Source organism: Calidris pugnax, unplaced genomic scaffold (assembly GCF_001431845.1).
Source record: "Calidris pugnax isolate Ruff unplaced genomic scaffold, ASM143184v1 scaffold54, whole genome shotgun sequence".
Lineage (NCBI taxonomy): Eukaryota > Metazoa > Chordata > Aves > Charadriiformes > Scolopacidae > Calidris > Calidris pugnax.
This window is the reverse complement of record NW_015090864.1, coordinates 3,567,777-3,593,909: the sequence shown is the minus strand read 5'-3', so window position 1 is coordinate 3,593,909 and position 26,133 is coordinate 3,567,777. Positions and strand designations below refer to the sequence as shown.

Genomic DNA, 26,133 nt, shown 5'->3' with positions numbered 1-26,133 from the left:
AGCTCAGGGCTATTGAGAATTACTTTCAAAGCTTTCTGTCTCAGGACAGAAGTGACGATTGCATTTCGTTAAGGGCAATATCTGTATTTCAGCTGAACTATTGTGAACAGAAGTCTCTTCCGTCTAATTTGGAAGCAGAGCTCCCGTGCACTCAAAGCTTTCTGTCTCAGGACAGAAGTGACTATTGCATTTCATTAAGGGCAATATCTGTATTTCAGAACTATTCTGAACAGAAGTCTCTTCCATCTAATTTGGAAGCAGAGCTCCCGTGCAGAGTCAGAGTGGTTGTGTCGTACACACAGGCAGTGTGTGTTGTAAGCTTGGTAATTGATTAATAGGGTGCCATAAATGTCAGTGAGAGGCAATGGGATCGTTAGCACTAAGGGAACTCTTCTTGGAATTTTTTCAGTCCTCCTGTTCTCCCTTGCACATCTGGAAACGAGAACTTGTCTCATTGAAATGCATTTTCAGTCAAATATAAATTATACGCTTGTGGCACATTTATTGGAGACCGTGTTATTATGCTATCATAGCAAATTATATCCTGATGCCAGTGATTTAAAGTTAATGATTACCTAGAGCTTTTTTAAAGGTTCTTGATATTAAGATAATTCAATGTAAAGTGATTTCAAGCAAGAAGGCTAAGAATCAATGTATGAATGTAGATATCTTAGAGACAAGTTCTTCAAACAGAACATACACCATTGCTGATCGTAGCAGTATCATTATCTTCAAGAAATTATCACCTCATCTGGCTATTTTGGGCACCTCTAATATGAGTTAAGGCTACTGAGTTAATCAGTGGATTAGTCTTCAATTACCCTATAGGAAATGTATACTTCTAATATGGGGATCACAGCAGTTTGGAGAACTTCTGGAAGTATTTCCAAAAGTGGTGTTCTCTGCTCTGAATCACAGTGGTGATGACCATGGTCTGGAAATCTCTAGGTGAATTTGTAGAAAGATTTATTAGGAATTTGAGACTAAATTCAGTGTCAAGACTGGTTGACGTTCCAATCTATACATTGTTGCTCTGGGTTTGTATATGTTTTTAAGCTACTGACTTGCTTCTGAGAGGCTAAGGCATAATCATTTATTAAAGGGGCTGTGGCTGACACATAAAATATTTAATACACCTGGTTGGTTGTATTTCCATTAGGGAATTCACCATGGCAGAAATTGAGCACTTTGTGGATCCCAGTGAGAAAAATCACCCCAAGTTTCAGAACGTGGCAGATCTCAACATCCTCCTCTACTCTTCCAAGGCCCAGGTCAGCGGGCAGTCTGCCCATGTCATGCGGCTGGGAGATGCTGTCCAACAGGTAACCTTCCTCTTGAAAACACACGCAGCTTCCTCGTTTGAATGTTGCTCTCAAGGCTGAATAACGAACTGTTGGGTTGCTGCCAGCTGGAGTTTGCTCCCAGGTGTAAAAGTCAGTTCCCTTCAGGCAATCAGTGTGACTGAGATCCGAACCTGGCCCTTGTTATCAGTAATGAAAGGCTCTGGGGGTGCTGGGATAGTGGTTGGAGGTTAAGCTTCACACTTAGCTAATGGGAAAGGAACACTAATATCTGCTGGAAGCTCAGCAGTGACTGGGAATCTAATCCTCAGCTGCTGACCCCACCAGTGTATGGCTTTCACATTGGGGTTTCACTGATTTATCCGAACCTGGCCCTTGTTATCAGTAATGAAAGGCTGTGGGGGTGCTGGGATAGTGGTTGGAGGTTAAGCTTCACACTTAGCTAATGGGAAAGGAACACTAATATCTGCTGGAAGCTCAGCAGTGACTGGGAATCTAATCCTCAGCTGCTGACCCCACCAGTGTATGGCTTTCACACTGGGGTTTCACTGCCTGATTCTCCATGCATGCAAATTATGAATGAGTAGTTTTACCAACCTCCTCCGCCTCACCCCCTAAAAACCCCCCAATAAAAACCACCAAAACGCTGCCCCCAACCCAGACAACTCCCCCTAAAACAAAACCACCAACAAAAAAGACCACCACCTCCCTGTTGTGTTGCAGCTGGGAGCTGTAGGGTACAGCTGTTGTGGGGTCCTGAGCCATAACTGCAAGTCCCATGCACTCTTGTCATGCCAGTGACTGCACTGTTGGATACAGCAGGGTATTTTCAAGTAGATGATCTTCAGAGGCAGTTAGTGATGAGTCCTAGAATAATAATAAATTACTATTTTGGCCAGATGGAGATAGTGCCAGTGGCACTAGATGAATTTGAAAAGATTTAATAGTTTCAGGGGAGACATAGTGCTTTATCACAGGCAGCTGCAAGAAGTTGTCTGTAGCATGTCAGGCTGTCTGCAGAAGTGCAACAAATCATGACTTTGGTTCCTTAGGAATTAATGTCTATGTGTTGTTTTTTTTTTTTTTTTTTCTTCCTGCTTTTTCCCTTTCCAGGGTGTGATCAATAACTCCGTTCTCGGTTACTTCATTGGCAGAATCTACCTCTTCCTTACAAAGGTCGGTGTATCCCCAGAGAAGCTGCGCTTCCGACAGCATATGGAGAATGAGATGGCTCATTATGCCTGTGACTGCTGGGATGCAGAGTCCAAAACATCGTATGTAAGTCGCAAAGTGACACTCCCTGTCAGATCTGCTGATCATGTGGGAAGGGGCTCCGTTTTATTTCTTGGTTTTTAAAACAAGGGCTGTGAGTGTGATGTTTCTGTTCAGCCCCACGTTGGTATGAACACGGTTACTGCAGGTGAAATATTCTGAATCCAGGGCTAAGGGGGCAGGTCGCTCCCTGCAGTGGGCTTGAACAGAGTTTATGAACTGTTGGTGCTTGTTTGTAAGTCTGTGCTTCAGACCCCTGTGGTGGAGCCTGAAGTTGCCTGTGGACATTGTGCTGGTCAAATTTCATCTAGAATTAAAAAAAAAAAAAAAAGGTCCTGGTGCTTTCCAAAGACTCTAACCTCTGTAATAGCAGTGGGTAGGGATTTGTTTTGCTGGAGGTGTTATTCCTGAGCAGATTCCTTTCTCCTAGAATGCTTGCTCTTCCTTTTCCACTTCCAAGCTGTGAGAAATGAGAGTTCACTCCTGCCAGTTCAGACAGCTGGTGCTGGGAGCAAAATTTCCCAAGGATTTTTTATCTTCCTGCAGAGTCAGTAAGAGCTTTTCAGTTCAGGCCTTGTAGGGTGCTTTGTTTTTCTCTAATATTGTTGGCAGGATTTTGAAAAATATGTCATTTTTCTTTCAGGTAGAGCAGCAGTAGGTAGTTAGCGACAGGGCTCTTAAACTCATTTTTAGATTCTCTTGAAGAGCTTTCAGCCTCTTCAGTAAGTCTCAGCCAAGTATATCAGTTGGAATGGTAGTTTCAAGAGAAGTGTATTAGAAGGCATGGTAACTCAACTCTATTGATTATGAAGTCATTCCCCTCTTTAAGGGTACGGAATCTACTTTTTAGGTCGAATCTGAGTTAAAAAGCTCTATTGATTATGAAGTCATTCCCCTCTTTTAGGGTATGGAACCTACTTTTTAGGTTGAATCTGAGTTAAAAAAGGAAAAGTTATTTCATTATTTTTCCCTCGTGTAGTGAAGCCTGCTTAGCCTTTACAAGGAGTCTAGGTTAGGTGCAGACTCCTGGAAATATCTGAAGAACTCTGTGGGGTCTAGTTCCAACAAAGGATTGAAAGATTGAAGGGATTTTGCTGAGGTCTGTGGGGTTAGCCTGTGACACTGCAGTGACCCTTATATGAGTAAACCCCATCCAAGGTCCTGCCCAGTTTGATAGCCAAACTGGTAGCAGGCTCAGCCCAAAGGTGTCCACACAGGGAACAGGGTCACGACTTCAGATTGTTCAGCCAGCCTTAGTTATGGGCAGGAAGAACTTCCTACAACCCTAGGGCTGAGGAGGTTGTGCGTGGTTGATGGGTTTTATCCATGTGAGGTTTTTTGTTTCATTTCTTCTGTTTGGTTTGGTTTAGGTTTGTTGTTTTGGTTTTTTTCTCTCTTTTCTTTTAAGGAGATAAAGAGAATGGGTTTTATCCATGTGAGGTTTTTTGTTTGATTTCTTCTGTTTGTTTATTTTGGTTTGGGTTTGGTTTGTTTGTTTGTTTTCTCTCTCTCTTTTCTTTTAAGGCAATAAAGAGGCTTATCACTAGTGATATTTCATTACTTTCAGCCTGTATGTCCATGCTGATATGACAGAGTGCATGGAAAGCAGCTGATGGGCCTTTTCTTACCTGGGATTGCCTTTTAGAAGGTCCAGATGGTGGTTGTATTTGCTGCGAGTGTTGGAAGGCTTCATCAGTTCTGTGTGTGTGAATGGTGTTTTGAGATACCTCCTTGACATACTTGCTGAAATGTTGAAAAAAAGTGCTGTGTTTTACAAGCTGGTGAGCCAGGCTTTTGGCTGTTCTGATGTGACTGGTTGCCTGCTGTCTAATCCGAGCTTGCAGAGCAGTGAAGCCTTGAAGGGATGATGTCTTCTTGTGCCTGTAGCATGTGAGTGATAGAACTGTGTGCTCTGGTCCCAGCCCCGAGCTGTTGGCACAGTGCTGTGCTCTGCCAAGCCATGTAGAAAACTGGCCCTGAGCACAGGCACTGGGTAGATAACTGATCATTTCCTCTGGAAACAAATGGAATCATTCAAATGAAGGAGCAACTAGTGAGCGAGTGCTGCTTATTGTAACAGAGCTAATTACGTAGAAAAAACAGTCATGGGAGCAAGGGAGGGTTTAAGGGCGAATAAACATATTTGATGGTTAAGTGGACAAAAAAAGCGAGTTGGTGAAAGCTTCCACTTTTGTTTTTTCAGGGTTGGATTGAGATCGTTGGCTGTGCTGATCGTTCTTGCTACGACCTCTCCTGCCATGCCCGTGCCACCAAAGTTCCTCTTGTAGCTGAGAAGCCTCTCAAAGAACCTATATCCTTTCAGAATAAACCAGATTCTCTTGAAGTGAGAAGTAATTTGACAGTGAGATGTCTCGGAGAGCTGTGCATCTCTATTTAAAGTTAAATCTGTAAATTTAAGAGGGAAACATAGAGTTACAGACCAGCAGATGTGTGGGAAGTAACCTGCAAAGAGTTGAGCATGTGGGTGACTTGACTCAGGTGGTCAAAGGGGATTTACTGCTGTGCTTGTTTTTTTCTAGGTTAATGCTAGGCTTTGTTTGGACTGTGAAGCATGGTTTAAACATGAATGTGGAGTTACTGTCCCAGGTTACTCCATGCCATTCCACAGTTCTGCTGCCAGCTGTACTTGTTAAAATTGTATTCTTTCAAAGTTTGTGACTTTCTGTCCTCCAGTATTTTTTATTGTTCCTTTTCTCTCTTGGAGGGAAGTTCCTTAATCCAGTAGAAGGGGAGATTTCTGTGTGTTCTTATAGCAGTTGGCTTTGACATAGCAAAAGAACGAGGCCCTGCTTTCTGTCACCTCAGACTCCTTAACTGCCTCGTACAGAACAGTCAACATTGTTCAGTTTGAGGCAAATAAGGGAGCCATTGGCAAAGCTTATAAGAAGGACGCCAAGGTGGTGATGGAATACCTTTCCATGTGTGATGAGTGTTACATCACTGAGATGGAGCAGCTGCTCAACGAGAAAGGGTGAGCTGGCTGTGTGTGTGTGGTACCCTTCCCTGACACCTCTGGGGAGGGTTCCCAAAGTGCTGCTGGGTTCATTTGAGCCACCTGAAACCAGCTTCCTGCTGAGAGAGGGTTGGGTGCATCATCTGAGATGTTCAGCGCTCGAAACGGGGAGAGAAACTATTACAGAATAACGTGATGTGTAGACACATCAAAACTAGAGGAAAGTGAACTTAGTTCATCCAGAATCCCACATTTATTGAATATATGAGTTATAAGCAGTGCCTTGGGTTTGAATTGATAGTGGACTGCAAATCATGACTCTGTTTAAACCTGGCATCCAGGTGTAGCTGCACTCAGTGCAAAGCCTTTATAAACTTCAGACCATTTGGTATCAGGTCCAAATGCAGGTGATTAGCACACACTTTTCTTGAACACATTGTGTTTTGCATTACCTGATCTGAATGCTTCAGCAGGGAGGCTACTGATGCTGAGTCTGTGCTGACAGTGTCACTATGTTAGACCTGCCTTTTATATGGCCATGTTTGTATAAATCCATGATGGGAAGCCCTCAGATTTACAGCAGCAGTTTTCTGTTAGGACACATAATAATAAAGACATTTGCTCCCTGGAAATGGGAGAGGTCAATACAGACAAAATTCTCCTTGGCAAGTAGAGTGTTCTAATTGCAAGTCAGTAAGGAACAAGAGAAAGTAGTTAGAAAATCAAAAGCTTTAGAAATAAGCAGTAAAATAACTGTGTCCCCTTGGTCTGGTACCTGTGGAAATGTACGGTACCTTCTGACACAACTCATGTTTTCATGAGAAGCCCATGCACTCGACAAGATGTACAGTCTCCAGCAAGTGCCTGGTTTGTGGGATCCCCTTTTTTTCTGTTGGTGTATATGCTTCATCCGGAGATTCTTCCATTTCCTAATTGAGTTTGCTTCAGGCCATTAACCACAACTAAGTTCACTGTGATTATGAAGATGGTTGCTTTTAATGTAGACCTAGTAATTTTATTATTAACATAAATTTCTTTTAATGAGTTGTTTGATCTCTGGGATTTGCCCTGTCTTCTATCATCTCACTCTTAAAGTCAACCACCTGAAACAATTAAGGAAATATTACTTGTTTATTTGTTGATGTAGCTTTTAAGTGACTTCTTTTTTCCTTTGCAGGGAATTCACTGTTGAAACTGAAGGGAAAACTTTTAAATTAACAAATGACATGGTTACTGTGAAGAGATTTCAGAAAACATTACACGGTAAATTTGTAACTTTGTTGTTTGATCATCAAAAGTAAGAGGCGGATCAGGATACGCTTTGAATGTGAATTTTATTAGTTGCATTGTCCTGTTAGCATTGTACTGTGGCACAGGAAAAACACAGCCAGCTCTTAAGTGTCTCACCTAAGATCATTTGGGAAGTCTTTGACAGAGCTGGAGACTGAGGTAGATTTTTCCCCAGTTCATGCTGTAACTAGTGGATCATCCTGCCTTAGGTTGGGAACATGATAAATACTCCTAGGAAGGAGTAGAGCAAGTAGTGTGTGCAGAATATATTTGTTCTTGCAGCTACTGAGCCTTTGAGATGTCCAGGTGTCTTCCACTCAGTACATGCTGCTGCTGTGCCAGGACTTGCTTTGTCACAATTTCAAAGAAGGAATCAGAGTTATAACTGTTAGTGATTGTAGTATTGCTGGGGGCCAGCAAATAGAACCCCAGTTGGTGGTTTTCCTTCAAATTTGGACATTTGGCAGTTTGGCTGCTGGCTGCAAGCAGGAGGAAGAGCTTATGGTTTCCCTTTCTCTTGTCTTGAAAACTGGTCAGTCAATGCACAAATAAAACAAGACCATCCTTTTGCAAGGTGAAGTCCCGTGCCGGGTTAGGTGCTTAATTGAGGCATATCATCTAGGCATGTAGAATGGGAGGCAAATCTGGATGCAGAGCTGGATTCTACTTTTGATTCTCAAAAGTAGCTGATGCCTGTAATTGTTGTTTCTTCTCGAGTTGCTCTCTGGGCCCTTTCTAAGAAGCTGCAGTGTCTGAGCGGGGCAGCTCTCCATGGAGCTCCTTCCATACATGGAAGGGAGGAGGAAAAAGCCTCTTTGACAAATGTGTAGCAAGGCTTGGAGGGAATGACAGGTATATAGTAACATAGCACATCACATCTTCTGAGGATGTTTGCAAAAACTGACTGGTTGATACTCTTTCTTTCCCACTCTCATCATGGAAGAGATGGAGAATAGGGAGGGGTAGCAGCGTTGAAACAGGCAGTGGAACAACTCAAGAATATGGAAGGAGTCTTTGCTGGAATTGGAGGTTGATCTGAAGCTCCATCCAGGCTCTCTGCTTAGACTGGTGGATGCTGAGGCCAGGGGTTGAGCATTACCATCCCATCAACCACGCTGTTTAATTGCTGGCATATTCCCTGGCACGGTTTTGGTCTGTGCCAAGTAGCACTCTCCCCAGACAATGCCTGGACATAGTTTGGGGATTGGTGTGGAGCAGGGACTCTTCCCAGTGAACAGTTTGGATGAGGCTTGGCTGTTGTGAAGTAGGAGACGGTTTATGTGCATGGGTGCAAGTTTTGCTGAGCTATGGGGCCACAAAGATGATCAGGGAGCTGGAGCACCTCTCCTAGGAAGTCAGGCTGAGAGAGTTGGGGTTGTCCAGCCTGGAGAAGTCTCCAGGGAGACCTTAGAGTCCCTTCCAGTACCTAAAGGGGGCTACAGGAAAGATGGGGAGGAACTCTTTATCAGGGAATGTAGCGATAGGACGAGGGGGAGTGGTTTTAATCTGAGAGAGTGGAGATTTAGAGTAGATATTAGGAAGAAATTCTTTACTGTGGGGATGGTGAGACACTGGCGCAAGTTGCCCAGAGAAGTTGTGGATGTCCCATCCCTGGAGGTGTTCAAGGCCAGGCTGGATGGGGCTTGGGCAACCTGTTCTGGTGGGAAGTGTCCCTGCCCATGGCAGGGGGCTTGGAACTAGATGATCTTTAAGGTCTTTTTCAACCCAAACCAGTCTATGATTCTATCATTTTCTCTCAGGGCCAGAGAAGGGGCCCTGACTTGTTATTTACAGCCTAAATACATTCTCTGTGTGGACTGAGTCCAAATCTGTGCTTCAGGTGTTGGTATTTGGAGTGGAAATGTTTAACCTTTTATTTCCATGTGCTCAGCTCTATGTAATGAGAACTTCTGAGCAGAAAAGCAGCTTCAGTGAACATTTTTTTTTTTTTTTTTTTTGTCTATAAATTCTTCTTTGATGATGACGTGGGTTCTTTTGTATTCCAGTGGAAGAAATCATCCCAAATGTAATCGAACCCTCATTTGGTATTGGGAGGATCATGTACACAGTGTTTGAACACACATTCCGCATCCGGGAAGGAGACGAGCAGAGAACGGTGAGCTTTCCTGGGGCTGGGCCTCAGCTTGAAACCAGCTGCCAGCATTTGCCTTTCCCTGACATCCAGGGGAAAGGACTAAAATAAGACTGCACGATACACAGCGGAGATGGGGAAACCCCAGGTGGGCTGTTGAATTGCTGTTTTTGCCAGCGTACGTGTCATTTAGACACGTGTGCTGACAGCCTGCTGGGGCTGTGTGTGCGTGAGGCTCTCGCTGTGTTACTGGCAAGGGGGTGAGAAATTCCTCCTTCTGGACTCACACTTGGCAATGTCCCGTTGCTGAGAGAAAGGCATCTCTTCAGAGTTGCCTTTCCTGCCTTTCTCTCTTTTTCCTGCTTTTCCTGGAATCATAGTTCTGTGCAGCAAAATGGACAATAGACTGACTGTTTCCTCAGTCCCCCCCGCCATGAAATTCAACCTTCTCCGATTCTGGGCATCCCTGAAATCTTGGCCTGAAACTTTGTTGTAGCAGGGGCCAGAGGGAAGTGTGTGTTAAATATGGACCACCAGCTTGTTCCACCCAGTGCCCAAACTGTGATCTTCTGCACCGTTGCTGGTGGCCCACGGGAAGCTGGTTGTAAACTTGATGCTGGTTCCCATTCGTTGTTTCTGGCTGCTAGATTGTGTTGATAGAAAAGAAAAATAACAGCACTCCTTAGTGACCCTGGTCGCCACAGGATGTGATACAGTTATGAGTGAGGAGAACAGGATTCAGGAGCCCAGAGTTAGGACACAGTTGACACAATCACAAACTGCTTGTGATGTCTAAAATATTGGACTTGCTTCCTTCTAGGACCCAATTTACTTTCTGTGTAGCCTGGGCTGCTCCGTATTGTGATACATCTCAATTGCATTACTTCTGCACTCTTACAGGCCTTGCTCATTGCCAGGAAAGATATTTTCCACTTACCACACCCCCAACCCACCCCCCATTTTTGCATATTTTTGTTTTCTGAAGGTACCTGTGGAGGGTCCTGGAAACCTTTAAGCTGCATATGTTCTGTGTGTGTGTATAGTCCCTGTGGAAATCAACCAGTGAGTGAGATGACTGAGAACCCTTCCCATTAGGCTGTGTTAGACCCCTCTACCCTTTGTTTTTCTGTAATTCAAATAAGGCTCACTTTATTCAGGGAAGGCTCTGGTAGACCTTTTTTGGTGGGAGGTAACATTTTAGCTGTCAGGAGGGAAGGGGGACTGCAGGACAGCTGGCAAAAATCAATCTTGCTTCATCAGTGTGAGGTTATGGCTGGAGCCCTGAATGCTGATGTCTTACAGAAGGCCAGGTACTCCCTTGGAATGGTCACCCTACTTCCAACCTCAGTCAGAGCTTATTCTCACCTCTGAAGAATCTGGCTTAACCATTAAACTTGTATTTATTTGTACTCTTTCTTTTTTTTTTTTCTTTTCCTTAGTTCTTCAGCTTCCCAGCTGTTGTAGCACCGTTCAAGTGCTCCGTTCTTCCTCTAAGCCAGAATCAGGAATTCATGCCTTTTGTCAAGGAATTGTGTAAGTGTATTAAGCACTGTGGGTCGGATGGGGATGTGCTCTGGGAAGAGAGGTTTCTCTTCCCAGAAAACAGCATTGGGATCATGTGGCTCTCACACGTGCACAGGGAGAGCCATCAAACTAAAACAGCTGAGGTGGTATCAGTCACCTTTGGGTATCTATCAAACCCTTCAGTCTAGCCTCAAAAAACTCAGCTCCCTGCCCTTGCCTGTGTTGGTTTGCAGTGTAAAAGATGTTTCTTTTTTTTTTTTTTCTTGTGTCAAAAAGACGTCTCTCACTGCTGGGAGAAGCTGTCAGAAGCAGTGTTTCATTTACTATTTTTTTGAATTAAACTCTTTTCTTGGCTCTTGTTGGCCATCTAATTTATTGAATCAGTCCCAGAGCTGCTGAGCCTCCCAGTGTTCTGTCAAAATGGCAACTGGTACCATCTAAAAGCGAGTACTATAAGGGTAGGAACATAAACTACACGTCAGATGGTGTCTTCTGCTGTTGGCAGCAGTTCTGTTTGGGACCTCACCTCCCTGTGGTGGACATGCCAGGCAACGAAACTAGTGAAGGGCCTAGAAGACAAATCATATGAAGAGCGGCTGAAGGAGCTGGGGCTGTTTAGTATGAGGAAAGGGAGGCTGAGGGGAGACCTCATCACTCTCTACAACTACTTGAAAGGACACTGTAGAGAGGTTGGTGCTGGTCTCTTCTCACAGGTAATTAACAATAGAACGAGAGGGAACGGCTTCAAGCTCCAACAGGGGAGGTTTAGATTGAACATTAGGAAAGAATTTTTCACTGAAAGAGTGGTCAGACACTGGAACAGGCTGCCCAGGGAGGTGGTTGAGTCACCGTCCCTGGATGTGTTTAAGGGCCGTTTAGATGCAGTGCTGAGGGACATGGTGTAGGGGAGGACTTTGTAGAGTAGGGGAGATGGTTGGACTCGATGATCCCAAGGGTCTCTTCCAACCTCAATGATTCTATGATTCTATGATTCTATGCCCCTGCACACATGTAAAGCTGGCATGTTTTGGAGTTAAAGCAGAGTTCTGAGACCGTAATGACAGGTTGAAGAAGTTGGTGACTTGGCTTTTTGGGTGGGAGTGGAGCGATGCCATGTGGGGAGCTGGGGGTGTAGCGGTGTACCTGTGGGGTGGGTTTGAGCTTGTGGTCTTGGCAGGGACTGGAACCTTTGGTTTTCTGTCAAAATAAAAATGAGGGTCTATGATGCTGCTTGAAACTGGGATGTGTGGTGGAAGATGTGAGAGGCCACCGTGTTGCCTCCTGAGGATGTAACGAGTCCTGGTGATCCCCCTCTTCTCTGCTTCTCGCAGCTGAAGCGCTCACCAGGAACGGCATCTCTCACAAGGTGGATGATTCCTCGGGGTCCATCGGGCGGCGCTATGCCCGGACTGACGAGATTGGTGTGGCCTTCGGGATCACCATCGACTTCGACACCGTCAACCGGACGCCTCACACGGCCACGCTGAGGGACCGCGACTCCATGCGCCAGATCCGAGCGGAGGTAAGGGGGCAGGCTGATGGGTTTGGCTGCTGGCAGAGCCACGTCTGCTCCTCGTGGGCTGGGGGAGAGCATTAGCTGCTGTTTCTGATCCAGCAACGGGCTCTGGTCTATGCAGGAGCTGCTTCCAGCTCTCGTAGGCAATTTAGCTATTCTGAGAACTGCCCAGGGGAGAGATACTGGTCAAACAGAAGATGCCATCCCTGCTGCTAAAGTGAGGAGAAGCTTTTTGTTTTTCTGAGATGCAGAGGTGTTGATTTTATGTGAACACTGTGACTTGTGCTGATTGCACTGCTCTTCAGATTGCCTTTTTCCAAGTGAAGGCTGCTGAATAAATGCATTTGCTGGGTGGTGTCTGGCTTTCAAAGCCAGTGCTCCTCTGAATCCACAGGCACCAAAAGGCAGGAGATCTTTGTCTGCTGCAGGCTGGCTTTCAGGGCACAGCACAGCTGTAACTCCTCAAAGCTTGCTTCTCAGCAGTGTTGCCTGTGCAGCACCAAAGAAACTGGTGAGAGCTTCTCTCTCCAGAAAGAGACCTGGGAGTCCTGGTGGACAAGCTGACTGTGAGACTGGACCAGCAAACATGCCTGTGGCCATCTCCCTGCCACAGAACCTGCCCAGAGCTCTGTCAGGCAGACTCGGCACCTCTGTCCTGCCCTTCTCTCCCTGTCCCCTGCCAGGAACATAATTTGGCTACTGTAGGAGGAGGTATTAAGGCAGATCTGGGAGGCTGAGGTGTTGGAGCTCCGCTCTGTACGAAAGCACCTGCATTTCCTGGAGCTGCTGAGCTGCCTGTGGGTTTGGTTGGGTGTAACAGGCAGTGCCAGCTCCTCAGGGCACCCATCTGTCCCTCCGTCACCTCCCTGACCTCTCACTGCCGAGCAGCATGGACGAAACTTTATTATCCTTCAGGTTGTGCAAATTTTCTAGTTTTTCTACTAATCCTTTGCACCATGACAGTGTGCTACAAGGAACAAAGAAAAGGCAACCAGCAGCTTCTTTGATGCTGGTCTTAAAGTAAGTAGGGCCTGGCTGAATCCTGGCTTACAGCATCTTTTGGATGTGTGTATTGGGTTTTCTTTTAACGTAAGCTACAGTTGTTCCCTTCCAGGGATGAACCTTGCTGTGGTCCACTACAGTGACAGTTGCATTTCCCTCATGGGTCACCCTGAATAGCTGAGCAGTCTTTGCTGAGATGAGACAGACTCTGATTTGAGATGTCCTCCTAGTTAGTTAGTGGTTTGTTTTCTTTCTTCCCCAAAATGATCTCGCAGTAAGACACCTTGCCCCCTGTTCCATTACTGATGTAAAAATGACCTGTGTTCCCTGAGTATCCAGCAGAACATCTCGATTCTGGTGGCTTCATCTTTCATATGTCTTTGTGACTTTGCCTGCAGATCTCTGAACTCCCTGCCGTCATTCGCGACCTGGCCAACGGTTATCTAACTTGGGCTGACGTTGAGGCAAAGTATCCACAATTTGAGGGACAAGAGACTGGCAAAAAGGACACAATAGAGGAATAAAGAAAAGGACCTGAAGTAACATCCCGTCAAATGTCCACTTTTTACTGTTCATGTTAATATGGAATAAACTTATCATGTATTATTCAAAGCTGCATTGTTTGTGCACACAGGGACTATTTGTTGTTTTTTTTTTTCTCCTCAATTGCTGCCCGAATTTAACTTTAAAAACTGAAATAATTGCAGTCCAAATTAAAGGTGTTATGAATAAAAACGCCATTATATATGCCTGCTTCTCTGTGTTCATGCAGCCTTGTACTTTCTTCAGAAATACCTGTATTTTTTTTGTCTGTCACTTTTTTATTATTCTTTTTTTTTTTCCTCTCCTGCTTACATCTCTGCATATTACAGGTTTATTCCAGCCCTTCCAGAAGCCAGATCTCATCTGGATTCAGATCACCTTGGACTCTCATGAAAGACTTTACTAGTTGCTTGGCCTTGTGTTTATGAAGCGGTGATCAAGGTGTTGGTCCTCCTTTCACCCACCATCACGTAGTGCTTCAAGCAGCTACTTTAAGAGATGGTTTAGTGCTTGCTTTTGGCTGCAGGTGTTTAATACCTGTTTCTGCAGAAATTGGGAGGAGAACAGGTGCAGGGGTGGAAAATCCTGTTGCAGTTCTTGCTGGGCAGGGCTGGTTTGCTTGGCTGGAGGGAACGAGCAGGTAGAAGCACGGAGAGTGGGAGTTCAGGCAGGGTCTCTCTTCCATTAAACATCTGGCAGCAGGGGCTGAAACTGGAGACTGCCTGAAGGAGGTGGGAAAAGAGCCAGGTGCCCCTTGACTTCTTGACTTCCATGGGTCCTGGAGAAATTCAAACCCCTGTGCTGTCAGGGCACCTGGCTGCAGCTGGAGGTGAGAATGGCCCCTTGGTGTTGGGGGAGCACCAAACCCCACCTCTCCCAGACCAGTTTGGAGAGTCCTCAGGCCTACTTGTGTTTCAGGCTCTTGTCCCACTGAGAAGCAGAGAGGCAAGGTCTTGTCTCCTTCCATGTCAGTTCTTCTCAGCCTCCTCAGATGTTCTGCAGCCCTTGGAGAGGGCTCTGGTAGGGCCATCACAGGGATTTCTGTCCCTGAGCTAGAAACTTCTGAGGTATGAAAGCATCCTCCTCCGACCTTTTGCTTGGGTTTAAAACTCTCATTTAAAGACAAGGCTGTGAACAAAAAAAGAGGATGAACAGCTCAGCTGCCCATGGATGCTGGGGCAGCCACCATCAGCATCCACCCGCCCGGGCTCCAGATTCCACCACCTCCAAAATCAGCCTCCTCCCCTGTCCTCAATGGCAGGAGCTCCTCACTCGTGTCTTGAGTCACTCAGGTCACCCCTTGAATGGAGTTTACCCAGTGCAGCTGGTTCCAGGGCTTATTTGGATTTTAATTAACAAGCTTTTTAACTACTAACATGCACACGGTTTGCAAAAAAGGTGCTTGCTCACCTGTGTTTCGAGCAAACAAATAAAAAGGCTGGAACATGTCTGAGGACATAATTCAAAGTTTTGGGGCAGTCCTCATCAGGACAGCAGCGATTTTGCCAGGATTTCCTGATTCCTGGTGCTGGGAGCTGCTCCCTCCAGCTGGTGGGTACCAGGTGCTGTGAGTTTGACCTGATCACCCAGCGATCTCCAGGGTCCTTCAAAGGGAGCTGGAAAAAACAGCTCAGAAGAGCCTCAATGATGCCATTTGGCTTAAATTTGCTCCGGAGGGCTCTTCCCTTTACCTGCTGGTGCTCGGGAGCCGATGGGAGCAGAGCAGGGTGAACCCTTCAACGAGCAGCACCACTTCCCAGAAGAGGGTGCTGTCAGGCAGAGAATAGCCAGCACAAGGAAGGTATTTAGACAGAGGAAACCCTCTGTTTTTATTTTTAACTCTTCTGGGTTGTTTCGGTTACGCTGACCTCCAGCGCTGGATTGCTCTTTGTTGACTGAACGGTTAAAAATGCTGTTGCAGCCTGAATTTTAATATAAGTGAGAGAACGATCCTAAGAAAGTCTTAAAAACGTAACTGGTAGTAGTTTGTTTTGGGGGGAGCGTGTGGCTGGGGTGTAAGAGTGACATTTGGATCTCACTGCCGTGAGCTTATGGAGTTGGGGGGATCCATCTGATTAAATCAGGCTGATGGTTGGACTCCATCTTAAACACTCCCTCCAACCTCCACAATTCTATGTGATTCTAAATGCACTTATTTACAGCACAGGTGGTTGTAGGCTCTGGGGCAGCCTCTGGGATCTGGGGGAGGATTTTAGATACTGGGAAGGAATTCTTTCCTGTGAGGGTGGTGAGACCCTGGAACAAATTCTCCAGAGGAGCTGTGGATGCCCCATCCCTGGAGGGGTTCAAGGTCAGGCTGGATGGGGCTTTAAGCAACCTGCTCTAGAAGTGTCCCTGCGCATGGCAGGGGGTTGGAGCTTAATGATCTTTAAGGTCCCTTCCAACTCTTAACTGTTCTATGATTCTATGATTTGTCTTAGTCTGAAATGGGCATCGCAAATAGGCATCCCAAAACTGCTGGTTTTGCCCTGCTAATGGAGAGGGGTACTGGGGAGGGGAGCACAGCCAGTGCCTGAAGATAAGCGGTGTGCCCATTACCTACCCTGTGCCTCTCAAAAATCCCCCCCGATAATAAAAATGAAAAGCTGAAGGTGACGGGCTTGTCCTACCGAAGAAGGCGCCAACAGATGTACTTTGGAAATTCAGCTTAAACCTTTTTGATTCCTATCGTTGCTGTGACCTGCAGTTCACCCCCCGCGCCGGATGGGCAGAGTTAAGTATGTATAAGCGGGGGCTGCTGGACCTCAATCTCACCACGCATCGCTCTGCCACCCTCATTTCCATGTTCCTATCCCAGCTGGTCACGTAACGCTCCCCTTTCTGCTGTAATCTGCAGCTCTCTCCCCTGTGAGGGGGTGGGAGAACACAGCTCATTCATCTCATAAAGCTGCAAAAAATGAAAAGCACTGGGTAAAGCCCGTTGGGTCTTTTCTAAGTAACGTCTTGGCTTCATCGCTGGGGCTCTCGCTCTGGATTTAACCAGTATTTAGGGTCATCCCCACATTTAGGGAGTGTGTGAAGAAGGTTGGTAGAAAAGAAAGGTGCCAGGGCTTGTTTGCAGGGTGAGGGGAGACTTTATCCCTCTCTGAAACTGCCTGAAAGGAAGTTGTAACCAGGTGGGGGTCAGCCTCTTCTCCCAAGTGACAAGCTATAGGACAAGAGGAAATGGCCTCAGGTTGCTTCAGGGGAGGTTTAGGATGGATATTAGGAAAAATCTCTTCACCAAAAGGGCTATCAAGCATTGGAACAGGCTGCCCAGAGCAGTGGTGGAGTCACTATACCTGGAGGCATTTAAGAGATTAGTAGATGTGGTGCTGAGGGACATGGTTTAGTGGTGGACTTGGCAGTGTTGGGTTAATGGTTGGACTCAATGCTCTTAAAGGTCCCTTCCAACCTAGATGATTCTATGGTTTTCTCTTCTAGTACAAGTAAATGGTGAATAATCAATAAAATTGGTAGGTGACAGCTTCAAAACAGGTACTTGAAGGAGAGATCGCTGTGTACTTGTGTGGTTCTTCCTCTCTTTCCTTTGTGCCTTCTGGTCTGTGAAGACTTGGAGGTACGGGAAGAACCAGAGTCGTAATCAGTTGTTTTCCTAGCAGTCAGCACACAAATCAGCCCACACAAGCTAAATCCATCCATGGCAGCCTTTGGCTGATAAGAGTGCCTTTAAGAGCAGGGTTTAAGCCAATTGTGGTGTAATCGGGTTAAACAGGCCCGGCTTCAGACCAGGCCTCTGCATCTTCATTCATGAATTAATGAGAAATGCAGCTGCTTTGCAGCAAGGAAAGCAAGAAACCCTCAGCATCTAGTCCCCAAAACTCAAAGCAAAGGGAGCTTGTCAGGGAATTCTCTTTTTGGTTTTCAATTTGGGAACAGATCAAAGCTCTGCTCTTTCTTCGAGAGCTGCACGTTAGTGAAAGGAGCATTTATTTGAGACGTGTTGTTACAGCAACTGAACAGGAGCCCAGGAATAATGATTCCTCCACCTCCCATGGGTAAATAATTCCCTGTTTCTGAGCTTTTTCCTGGGGAGCAACAGCAGGAGTGTCTGGAAAGTGCCTTTAGGGCTGGTTGTGCTGGTGAGTATTTGCTACCCTCCTGCTACCCCCAGCAGGTCCTGGCTGAGGTCCCACACCGATTCACACTCATCCAGCAGGCAACTCCCAATTGCACTGGTCTCAGAAGACATAAAAAATGTGCAGGGGTCTTGCCCCCCTTTGCCAGCTGTCCCCCCTCTCAGCAGGAGCCCCTCAGTAATTTTCCAAATCCCGCGCCCCCGTTTGGAAAAATATAATGATGAAAATAAAAGCCCACGATTGAATTTTCTGCCTCCTGGGGGGAAATCAGATATGAAATAATAAATATATATTATATTCTCCAGGCAAAACCCTGCTGGTCACTAATACCTACAGATTAGTTGTACTAATCCAGTGTGATCAGGGGGAGATGGTTGGCTACTTGGCCCTGTTTTGGTCCCTCGCTTATGAAACTCCATCTCCGTGTTTGAAAGAAAAGTCTTTACATAACAGTAATCACTCAGATAAGAAAAGGACTAAACTGTCCCGAAACATTTTATCTTCTGCACAGATGCTGCCTATGAATTTTGACTTGATTAAATAACACGGCAACATAATATTTTGTTCTGAATAACAAACCTCCCTCTGTAGGAGGGAAGGAGCCCGTCTGCTCCCTCGGCCGGCTCTTGGGTGCAAGCAGAAATGGGGACTGAGGGAGGCTGGAGGATCCAGCAATTCACCTGGTCTGGGAGAGTTGCTCAGAAAATAGCTAAGGGACACTGGGAAGAAACACCCTTTGTGTCACCAAATGTCCCTACAGCCCCTGCTCTATCCTGGAACAGATTGGCTGGTGGTGGCTAAAACCCCCATGGACCGATAGGGATGTCTCCCTCCGACCCCCTCTTCCCCTTTGCAGCCCATGGAGATGTGCCCAGGAGAGACAATGAAGTCCTGGAGTTTCATCCCAGACTGGATGTCTAAATAGGGCAGAAAAATCACTTTCTCCACCTCTCTGTGTTTCTCTTTTGATTTTAAATGGGGGATGACCCGCTCAGATGTTTATATCTGCGCTGCAGAGACAGGAATTCAGGTGAGATCAAGCCAGCTCCAGAGCGTGGTGCACCTGCAACCAGTGAGATAGGGAAAAATAGATATATTCCTAATTTGTTTTATTTTCTCACTTGACATGGGGATTATTTGCAGATGAGAGACTTTGTTAGATATAGAATTTATCATTATTCACCCCACAGCGGCCAAACTTTTCTAGAAAGCCAAGCACTGCTCATACCCACAGAGCTGCTCCTGCTCCCCGACGGCGAGTCCAGCCGGGCCATGCTCACCATCTACAGCTCGTCCTCCCAGGTCTTGTCAGAAAAATGCTCTGTCAAAGGCTTTTGTTCTCGTACCCGTGCTCCAGTAACACAATCTGTTACTCACCGCTCGTAATCCCCCTGGTTGGAAAAGCAGTCACCTAATCAGGGCAGAAGTTCTGCCACGTGATGTGCGTAGCTGCCTTTCAACCATCCCCAGCTCCAGTTTGTTTCCATGCAGCGGGATTATTAGCAAGACCTAACGCGAGGTAAAGAAATGGGGATCAGTTGGGAAAAGGGGAGCTGGATAATTTATTCCTCGCTGTCATTTAACCCTTGGGAGACAATCCCCCAACAAATGACGAGGTGGGAACGAGTGGTCAGCGAGGGCTGAGCCCTCCCACCGACTCCTGCCACTTTGGCTCTCAGAAATAGGGCAGAAATGTGCAAAGATTACTGGAGCAAGAACATCTTGCACAAAAAAAATTGAAAGAAAAAAAGAAAAAGCCTGAAAGGATACAAAGCCTTCGCGAAACATCAGTCTTATTTCTTATTTATTTTTTTTGTCAGAGTTATGTTTATGGTTGGACTAGATGATCTTTGAGGTCCCTTCCAACCTTGATGATTCTACGATTCCACCATGGCCTGTTTTCCAGTGAATGATTTAATTCCCTGCTTTTCACGTAGTAGTTTAGTCTCCTGTTGTCACGCTCTGTCCTCATTCTACTTATTTAAGGGTGGTGAATTTACCACCAGTGGTAGGGCTCCTCTCTGGTGTGAAACCTCTGGTGGGTCACCAGCACCGACTTCTTATTGAACTCCTTCCTGCAGGTGTCACAGTGGAAGATTGGTTGTGTGAACCTCATGGAGCTCCTGTGCCTTGGCAGGTGCCCATTTATTTCTCTAGAGATTTTGTGTCTGTGATGGCCTGGTCCCATGTGGTGCTCCCTGGTTGCATCTCTTTGGCCCTGGATGGGATGAAGATAGCTAAGGTGGTGATGGAAAGTAAATATTTGTTCTCCATGGAGGCTGCTAGTCAAAAGTGGACAGATAAAGCGTGTGTAGAAGTATGTGATACTGAGTGGCCTGTTGGCCACCCAGTTTTCACCCTGGTCTTTTTCCTCTCTTCACTCCCCATCTGTGGTGACACCAGGCTCCTTGCAGCCTGGGATTCTCAAAGAAGTTCTCATGGGAACTGTCATGTTTTTAAAGGGCAAGTAAACATCCCAAGGCACTTATGTTGGAGGAGATGTTTGCTCTGGCTCCAAAGACCCTCTCATTCCCACCATACCAGAACGTGCTGAGCACCAATCTGCCCTACTCATCCCATGGAGGCACAGAATACACAATCTTGCGCAAGTGTTCCCCAACACAGCCCATCTCCATCTCTGTTCCAGACAGGCCATGATGAATGCTTGAGGCAGAACTGATGCTGAGATGATACACACAGATAGTCAATGAGTCAACAAAGTGATTGAAAAAAGTCCCACAGCCAAATTCCCCCTGAAATCCACAGAAACAATGTGCATGGCTAGAAATAGGACAGCAATTGTCTCAAGACAAGCCCTTACCTGACCCACCGTCCGAGAACAGAAGATTTCTATATAGAAGTCATCAGAGCTTGGATGTCTCTTCATTAATATAATTTTCACTTTGATTTAACTCCTTTGGTTTTTACTGTATAGACCTGAAGGCAAAATCAGACCCTGTGGGCATCCTTTTCACTTGGTGACTGAGACTGGTCAGTGAATGCTTATTGATGTGTTTTTCTGCGTAAAATCTGTGCAGTGGAGAATGGGGCAACAATTTGCTTTTTAAGTAAATTATTATAATAATTATTATTAGCAAATTTATTATTATCTGGGAGCCCTTTTAATGGGTTTAGAGAGAAAAAGACGAAAGCTATTTTGCTATTGGGGAAGTAAGGATTTGGCTTTGTTCAGTCCCCAGATAAATCCATTTTGTCTCTAGGAGCTGGGATTATTCTGTGGTCCTGATCCAAACCCAACACAGACATCAGCAGAAGACACCAGAGCTGGCAGCCCAAACTATCTGCAAGGCACTTCTTTGGAGGTGCTGTTGAGGAAACCACAGTGTAATGTCCCAGGCAGATCCTGGCAGTACCCAAGGAAGGCTCCCTTTGTACTTTGAGCATTGTTTTCCTACAGGTGGGACACTGATGGTGGAGTTTAGCTCACTGTACCTACGTGTGGGTCACTGGCTGGAGCCCTGGGGTCAGTATGTGGTGCTCTGAGCTCTCAGCACAGTAGGTGGAGAGCTGGTCAACACAGTCAGCAGAGTGTGACGGGTTCTTCACCAACCACATTCATTTGGTTACCATTGGTATGCATCTTGCTCTGACTTTGTTCACCTGCTACACTGTGGACAGAATGTACTGTGGTTCTCTCACCATTTGCTTATGAAAAAAAGAAACCCAACCAGAAAAGAGGCTCACTTTGTTTCCTTTTTTTTCTTTAAATACTTTATTGAGGAGATACTACAAATTATCAGCCCTGATTTTCCCCAGAAGCTGGGGCATCCACACTGACCACGGTCAATGTTGGGAGATCCAGTGATGTCTGGGAAAGCTACTGACATTGACTCACTGCACTCTCTATGTGCAGGGACACAATAATAAAACGGGCAAACTACTTCTTCCTGGTAAAAATCTCTACAGCCCTTCACTAGGCTAATGAAAAGGAAATAAATACCAGCCATCAGGTGATTGTTTTCTCCCCACTGAAGGGCTCTGCTCTACCTCTGTCCCTCAGCAAGCCTAACAGAGGCTGTTTTCATTTGCTGGTTTGGCTCACCCATGTTCTTCCCAAGGAACATGGTTTCCCAGTCCCACAGTGAAGCATCTACTCACCATATGGCCCAGACTCATTTTTCTAACAAGGGTGTCCCTTAGACTCCCCTAGAACATCCTAAACGTGTTGTTTTCCCCTAGATGTCTGCCTTTTCTGCTCCAGAAGCCAATCTGGGAGCCTGGTTTGGGGGATTCAAGGCTTAAAACCCTGGTCTGGCTGGCAGTAGTTTCTCCCAATACCACCCAGTTGACTAGGGACCTTCATCCCAGTAGGATCAAGGTGTTGATCAAAGCTACATGAGGGGGAAGTAGGAGCGGGCCCTTGCTTTAAACCTTTGCCTAAGTGGGAGAGGTCCCCTTCAACTTTCTCAGAAACACAGTAATACAATAAAAACAAATCCTACCCAGTCCTCCTGGCTTAATATTGCCCACACAAGACAATTTTGGCATCCACAACTTTGGCAGGCTTTAGAGGCACAAATTACCATTATGAAGGGGGCTAAGCTCTTACCCCTCCATCTCCAAGTGCTCTCAGGAGGCTTGGCTCTCCAGTCCCATCTCACAGCTGTGAGCAGGTTGATACCCTCAGGGTTGTACTCTGAAAACAGCATCAGAGGACCAATTTCCAGCAGTGCTCTGTCCCCTCAGGTTGACCTCCCCACCCCCGAATACTGCACACATAAGGCTGGCAGAGTTTGTCTCCATCCCTCCCAAAGGGCTTTCCCCCAGAAGCAGGCACCAGACCCACTCAACTCTCCTCTTCATTCTTCATGAGGTCTCCTGTCTGCTCAGTGTAGTGGGTTCCACCACCAGTCCTTGTGCCCTCCCCCTGTTTTGCACGGGGAACAGTTCCTTCCCGTGCATGGATTTTCTGGTGCCTCCTCAAGTACTTCTTCAGCCGGTAGCGCTTCCCACAGACCCCACACTTGTAGGCCCCACCTCGGGAATGGAGCAGCTGGTGTTTAATAAGATGGCGCTTCTGAGGGAAGCATTTCCCACACTTGGTGCACTTGCAAGGCCCCATGCGGATGTGGATTGTTTGGTGCCGGAAGAGGTTGGCCTTCTGGTTGAAGGTCTTCTCGCACTCAGGGCACTGGTAGGGCTCCTCCTTGGTGTGAATCTTCTGATGCCGAACCAGGTTTGACCGCTGGGTGAAGCTCTTCCCACACTCGGTGCATTTGAAGGGCTCGCTGACGTGGACTCGTTGGTGGCGGATCAGCTTGCGGTTCATCCGGAAGCTCTCCCCGCACTCGCTGCACTTGTACGGCCCCTCGCTTGTGTGAATCTTCCTGTGTCTGGTCAGGTTGGATTTCTGATTGAAACTCTTCCCACACTCGGGGCAGGGGAAGATCCGTCCACCCTTGGGAGTTCCTTTTGCTGAGGGATCTTTCTTGGACATGGATTTCTCCTGGTTCTCCAGAATCCCCTCTTTGGTGGGCTGATAGCATTTCTTCTGCTTACTCTTTGGGCTCTGGCTCTCCTCGTGGTTGACCTCAATACCAGATTCCTCTTTAATTTGAATCCTCTGGATAGCACTGAGGTTTGGCTTCTGCCCATAATACATCCCAAATTCAATGCTTTCTTGTGGTTCTTCCTTCATATGAAGCACCCGGTTACTGGCTATGGGGATTTCCTGTTCATACTGCCCATCAGCATCTTCTTCCTTTTTAACCTGTCTCCCCTGGCCCATCAGTGGCATCTTTGGATCAAAGAGCTTTCCATAATCTGGGTTTTCTGGTGGCTCTTCCTTGATGTAAAGTTTCTGGCAGGCTATTGCAGTAATGTTTGCTGTGTCATCAGTGAGTGGATCTGGTTCCTCCTTCATCTGGATTTTCCAAGGAGGGTTATTGGGATTAGATGGGTTTCTAGGTATGCTACACCCCTGGGCCACATCTCCTTCATGGGACATATTGTCCAACATATTCTCCTCTGACATGAAAGCAAAATCAGGCTCTGCTTTAAGCTGGATGACCTGGAAAGACACACCGTTGGTGTGTCCCTCAAGTAGCTTTTGCTTAGCATGGTTCCTCTGGTGGACATTGAAATACCGCTTGGTGCTCAAGCTCTTCCCACACTCTGTACAAATGAAAGGTCCCCCACGGAGGTGTATCTTCTGGTGGGCCAGCAGCATGGCGCTTTGCCCAAAGCACCTACTGCAGTCAGGGCATTTGAAGGGCTTCTCTCGCTTGTGGATCTCCTTGTGGGCCGTGAGCGTCCCCTTCTTCACAAAGCTCTTCCCGCACTCGGTGCAGGCGAATGGCCTCTTCTCCGTGTGGGTCCGCATGTGGATGTTGAAGTAGATCTTTGTGCTCAGGCTTTTGCCGCAGCGGGCGCAGAGGTAGGGACCACCCTTAGCGTGTGTCTTCTGGTGGGCGGCCAGGCATATCTCCAGGCGGAAGCAGCGCCCACACTCCCCACAGCAGAAAGGCCTCTCTCCTGTGTGGATGCTCTGGTGGGTTGTGAGGTGGCCCCGGGTGGTGAAGCGTCTCCCACACTCCCCGCAAGTGAAGAGCTCCTCTGCTGTGTGGATCCGCTGGTGTCTCCTCAGGTTTCCCTTCTTGCTGAAGGATTTGCCACACTCCTGACACGGGTGGGTCTTCAGCGCCACGTGCTTAACCAAGTCCTTCATGGTGGCAGCACCCTACACCCAGTGGTTTGTGGTGGGACTGCCAAGCAGCCAGCAGGTACCAAAAAAGCCACAATGTTATGGGGATGGACTGTCTGGGAAGACACAAAACCCATCAGGACACACACATCAAAGTGTACTTCAGTGGATGCACTTTATTCCCCATAAGGGAAAAGGTGCAGCTGCTGTACGCCAGCTCTGGGCCAACATGCAGTGTGTGGTCTTCCTCATTTCTCAGCCTCCTTCCACCTCAGCTTGCGGACACGATGTTTGTAAAACTCCATCTCCTGCCTCCTGAGCTGGAATTCCTGGAGAATTGGATTGCTGGACTGAAAAAAAAAAAAAAAGGAAATTTATTAAGTCATTATTTCTTCTCCACCTTCCGCGTTCGCTATGTAAACACAACGGGTGGCACTTTGGCTGCTCCGTGGGAGACTGAACCTGAGACCTTTGAAGCCACAGGCTCATCTGGACTCCAACAGAGAGAGCAGGAACAGGCTAATTACCCCCGGCGGTGGGGGGACCTGTGACACGCTCACCGCTGCAATGACATGGAGGTTTCAGCTTTGCTGTTGCTGCACTAGTGATCTACTCTCAGAATACTCCTCTGTCCTTGACCAAGAGGATTTATAAGAAGTAAATAAGTTAATCAATCAATGCACTTTGCCGTAATTGTTGTAATTAGACCCATTTTTGAAGAGTGACTGTGCCGCAACCAAAATCCCCCAAACCTAGAAGAAAAACAAGCTGGTTTCTGCGTCCCATTTGCAAACTGGGATGTGTTGGTTTGTACTGGCAGACCTCCATGCACAGGGGAAGTGGTGTCCTCAGTGGGCAGCGGGAAAAGTGAGATGCAGAAACCTAAAGTGACTTTGTTCTCCTCAAAAGGGTTCAATTCAGAGCCAGGTCTGGGTCCTGTGTATTTCCCTTAGAAAAACAAACACAGGACACGGGGGAACCACAGAAAAATAAAAACAAAAATAAACCCAAACCCCACAGCTGCCTGCAAAATCATACCAGCCCAGGAGAGAGAAAACACACCCAGTTGGAGCAGGGTTTAGTGTTTGTTAGTGGAGGGGAGACTCCAGGGGGTGAGGGACAGACTGTGTCCCTGCATGGGGGGAGCACCTTTGTGATACCTACACCAGGTTTTAATTCAGCAGCCAAAGCCTCAGCATCAGCCAGGCTGGAAAGAGGACTCAAAAAAAGTTGAAAATAATATATTTTTACCGAGGAAGGTGATTAACCCCCAGAGCAGGTAGCAGATTTAGCCTCCTGCAGCCAAGGACCCTCCTGTCGGGTCTGGCTGATGCTGAGGGGATGCGGCTGGAGCAGGGTCCAGGTCCCTGCGTGTCCACGGCCTCTCTCCTCACCACGGATGCTCACACTGGTCCCTTAGAGGAAACAACTTGCCAGCAGCAGTGCTTTGATTCCCACTGGGTTTTGGCAAAAAGGAACAGATTCCTCAATTCAGATCCAGGTAAAAGAAATTCCTACTGTCCTCCTCTATTTTATTTTTATTTTTTTTTAATTTTTTTTTTTCAGTATCCAGATCCTACAGACCCAAATCCTGCCTTTACTCCCAGCTCCGCAAGGCAGGTTTGAATCAAGGGCAGGAGCAGATCCCAGGGAGCCCCTTGGTTTTTAATTTGGGCTAACGCGGAGGAACGAAGGGCGGTTGGGCGAAAGCGTCTTACCTGAGCCGACCATCAATCTCCGGCTGGCATCTCTCTCCTGGGGAGCAGCCTCAGCACCACACAACAGTCTTGGCCACTTGGCTGCAAGTTGTGTTGCAGCTGCAGCTGGGGCTGACCGAAAGGAAGTCTGGAGAGCT

At 46.9% G+C, this 26,133-nt stretch overlaps 2 protein-coding genes across 2 annotated transcripts in view; one reads left to right on the top strand and one right to left on the bottom strand.

Moving 5' to 3' along the window:
* GARS (glycyl-tRNA synthetase) overlaps positions 1-13,725 on the top strand; it is a 32,255-nt gene extending 18,530 nt beyond the window's left edge. The window contains exons 9-17 of the mRNA XM_014945141.1: positions 1,160-1,322; positions 2,415-2,579; positions 4,777-4,884; positions 5,420-5,565; positions 6,725-6,810; positions 8,844-8,953; positions 10,369-10,462; positions 11,785-11,975; positions 13,370-13,725. Of these exons, the coding sequence (XP_014800627.1) occupies positions 1,160-1,322; positions 2,415-2,579; positions 4,777-4,884; positions 5,420-5,565; positions 6,725-6,810; positions 8,844-8,953; positions 10,369-10,462; positions 11,785-11,975; positions 13,370-13,495 (1,189 nt within the window). The 3' untranslated portion in view covers positions 13,496-13,725. The remainder of the gene's footprint in view (positions 1-1,159; positions 1,323-2,414; positions 2,580-4,776; positions 4,885-5,419; positions 5,566-6,724; positions 6,811-8,843; positions 8,954-10,368; positions 10,463-11,784; positions 11,976-13,369) is intronic.
* A 7,626-nt stretch (positions 13,726-21,351) lies between these two features.
* On the bottom strand, positions 21,352-24,588 carry LOC106889660 (zinc finger protein 160-like). Its single transcript, XM_014944883.1, has one exon. It carries the CDS (start codon positions 24,300-24,302, stop codon positions 22,422-22,424), a length of 1,881 nt encoding a protein of 626 aa, XP_014800369.1. The 5' UTR covers positions 24,303-24,588; the 3' UTR covers positions 21,352-22,421.
* Positions 24,589-26,133: the final 1,545 nt, after the last annotated feature.